The sequence below is a fragment of the Neopelma chrysocephalum genome, unplaced genomic scaffold (genome assembly GCF_003984885.1).
Source record: "Neopelma chrysocephalum unplaced genomic scaffold, ASM398488v2 Primary Assembly neopelma1_155, whole genome shotgun sequence".
Lineage (NCBI taxonomy): Eukaryota > Metazoa > Chordata > Aves > Passeriformes > Pipridae > Neopelma > Neopelma chrysocephalum.
This window is the reverse complement of record NW_020897817.1, coordinates 1358224-1361703: the sequence shown is the minus strand read 5'-3', so window position 1 is coordinate 1361703 and position 3480 is coordinate 1358224. Positions and strand designations below refer to the sequence as shown.

At 46.3% G+C, this 3480-nt stretch overlaps 1 protein-coding gene across 1 annotated transcript in view; it reads right to left on the bottom strand.

The window, feature by feature from the left end:
* The window catches only part of CSMD2 (CUB and Sushi multiple domains 2), a 245534-nt gene that overhangs the window by 139176 nt on the left and 102878 nt on the right, over positions 1–3480 (bottom strand). Inside the window, exon 8 of the mRNA XM_027701316.1 lies at positions 1507–1584. Coding sequence (XP_027557117.1) covers positions 1507–1584 — 78 coding nt within the window. The remainder of the gene's footprint in view (positions 1–1506; positions 1585–3480) is intronic.

Here is a 3480-nt window from a genome sequence, read left to right as displayed (position 1 = left end):
ATCAGCACTCACAGGATGCTGAGCTGGCAGCTCTGGAGCTGCTCTGGCAGGTGAGGATGAGCTGGGCAGAGGCAGGACTGGGACAGAGGGTTCACTGCTGTCTCCTGCTCGCCCTCAGCACCATTCCCAGAGCCCACACAGATTAGAAATGGGAAAAACTGCTCCAGGGAAGCAGCTGAGCATTCCCAGGAAGGAGAAATGGGAATCCTACATATTCTTAACACCAAAATACTTCTACCAACCAAAGACTCGAAGCCAGGCTGACATTTGTCACCCCCTTCCCCACATTCCCCACGTCCAAGACATCAGACCCCCCACTCCAAACACACCCCTCTGTCTCCACACAAAGCCAGTGGTGTTTTCCAACTGAATTTCATACTGGAATGTTTATTACAATTAAATTCTTCTTGGCAAGCATCAATCACCCAGCCAGGAACATCTTGCACACAGAGTTTTTCTTTAAAATCAAATCCACTCTCTCTAAACACCCCCCAACGTTTTCTGCTCTGGAGATTTTGGGGCAATTCACAGCCTGTTATTATTTGCCTTGTTGGGCCTTGCTCCTGAAAAACCAGAGACTAAAAGCACTCTCAGGTGAGCCACTCTCACTGCAGACAGACAGCAAAGCACGTTCCAAATTCCAAATTTTGCATCCAAAATCCAACCCAGTGAAACGTCCCAATGGTTCCTCTTTGATGGGTGTCATGGGCTGTGCACCAACACCAGCAAAATTCCACCCTCTCCCCTAAAAAACTGGGGCAAAACCATGTTCCACTCTGCTCCCATTTGAGCTCACATAAAATATTAATTTTATTAATTAATTCAGATCCCTCCTGTTCCATCTCAGAGCCCCCTCAGGAGCCCAAAGGTCCGTCCAGAGCCACACACGGGAAGAAACTCCAAGTTTTGCTTCTGCTTTGAGAAAAACCTGATGGAAAGATGGATGGACCTAAAGGATTCCCCTCCTGCCAGAGGGAAACTCTGACACACCAACCCTAAACACAGCCACTGGAACACAGACCCAAAAATCAGTGGTACAAGCCCAGCACTGTCACGATTTTTCTGCAGGGACAACTGAATAAAATTCAAATAGAAAGAGAAAGAGATTGCTGCCACCTCTGCAGGCTTTCTAAAAAGTCTTTTTGGTGCTGTTCCTTATCCCTACTCCTAATTTTACAGCAACATTAACTCAGTTTTCCAAGTTTGGACACTTTTCACACTAAAAGGCACCCGAAGCCTGTCACTGAGCAGCAGAAATACAGTATATATTCCATATAAATATTCCATATAAATATTCCATACACACCCCCCAGTCCCCTCCAGGCCACTCTGAGGAGTTAGTAAATGCTTGGGAGCAGAGCACTGGGAAGAATTGATGCAGTAATGGAGAGGGAAGAGAGGGAAAAGCACCACGACAAAGTTTTTAGAGATTACTGGAAGTCAAATGAAATGTTCAAGGAGATCATTTATACGAAAGACAAGCGAAGGAGGAGTCAAAAAACTTACACACTGATGTCTTCTGGTTGTTGTCCTTGCTGGGCATGAGCTTCACCCCCCTGGACTTGAGCTCCATTTGCTTTTTGACTGCAGGGACAGATGGAAAACAGAGGGAAGACAAGGAAAAGGTTTAGCTGAGCATCAGGGATTAGTGAAAAAGAAAATGAAGCGACATTTGTGCATCAACCACCCCCTGCATCCTTCCCTGGTGGCTGAAACAAATCACCCTGACCCCCCAAACCAGGAGGGACCCTTTAGTTCACCATGTTAGGGCTGGATTGGTGTCCTGAGAGAGCTTTTATTTAGGGTAAAAATGGGATCCAAGCCCACCAACCCTCTGCAACCACCCCATGAACACACCACAAATGGGAGAGAGGTAAAAGGGAAGCCCTGAGAAACTCCAGGGATCCTGAGAGGGAAATGCCCAGTGAGTTCCAGCCAGTTTTCCTGATGCAGTTTTTCCATGGATACATGGAAAGCCATCACACAGCAAAGCCACCCTCTGCTTCCATAACCCAAAAACTCTAAATATGTCCTGGGGGAGTGTTAGGATGAAAAAGGCAGTAAAATAGCAGGGAAAAAACCCACAAAACCATATTATTGGTGAAGAGAAGGGTAAAACCACTATGGACAGCCACAGGAAGAGCTGGATGGTGACTGGGCCCAAGGTCCAATGGGAACAACCTCCCAGCAGGAAGCACAACATCCAAAATCCTTTCCAGGAGCCTTTTCCTGGAGAAAACCAGCCCATCTCCCACTTCAAATTGCTCTCCCCTCTTTATCTTTATCTTGTCATCCCCTGGTGGCTGAGACAACTCACCCTGACCCCCCAAACCAGGAGGGACCCTTTAGTTCACCATGTTAGGGCTGGATTGGTGTCCTGGGAGAGCTTTTATTTGAAGATAAAAACGGGGTCTGACTCCCCCATCCCTCTGCAACCACCCCATTAACACACCACAAATAGGACAGAGGCAAAAGGGAAGCCCTGAAAAACTTTAGGGATCCTGAGAGGGAAATGCCCAGTGAGTTCCAGCCAGTTTTCCTGATGCAGTTTTTCCATGGATACATCACACAGCAAAGCCACTCTCTGCTTCCATAACCCAAAAACTCTAAATATGTCCTGGGGGAGTGTTAGGATCAAAAAGGTACTAAAATAGAAGGGAAAAAAAACCCACAAAAACATATTATTGGGTAAATCCACTATGAACAGGCACAGGAAGAGCTGGATGGTGACTGGGCCCAAGGTCCAATGGGAACAACCTCCCAGCAAGAAGCACAACATCCAAAATTCTTTTCCAGGAGCCTTTTCCTGAAGAAAACCAGCCCATCTCCCACTTCAAACTCTTTATCTTGTCATCCTTTCATCCCTAAATTAGCACGTTCCCGAGACAAAGTTGTCAGGAAGAATTTACCCATGTAAACTAACAAGGTTTTTTTTTAATCATGCCATTTTTTTTTTTTTTTGGCTTAAAAACCAGCCTGTTTGGAACATCTGTTCAGGGGGAGCTTCAGACAGGGAGATGTGGGATTGTCACTCCTTGAAGCTCACCTGGGGCAGTGCTTTGAGAGAGGGAGAGGCTGGATGGGAGCTTTTAATCCATCATTTGCTTACAGCTTTTTGCTTTCTCTTTAAATAAAGCAGGGATAACTTCAAACTCAGCCCCCTGCACCAGCTTCAATAAATATTCATGAGGAAAATTCACATCTTTCTTACCAGCATTGGTATGTTCAGCCTGTGCAGGGGGGGTTGTCTGGTTTTTAATTTAAGAGGAGAAAACTAATTAACAGCAGGGCCACTATCAAAGCAAATCTAACACTTGTTTCTTCTGACTCTAAATCCACCTGCAAATGCAGCAGGAGGGGAGCAGAAGGTTTCAGGATGCCCCAGAGATCCCTGGAAGGGACCTGAACTGCTCAACTCCAGCATTTCCCCGGTGCTGAACATCCCAAATCCAGCAGAAGGGGGTGGAACAAGATGGTCCT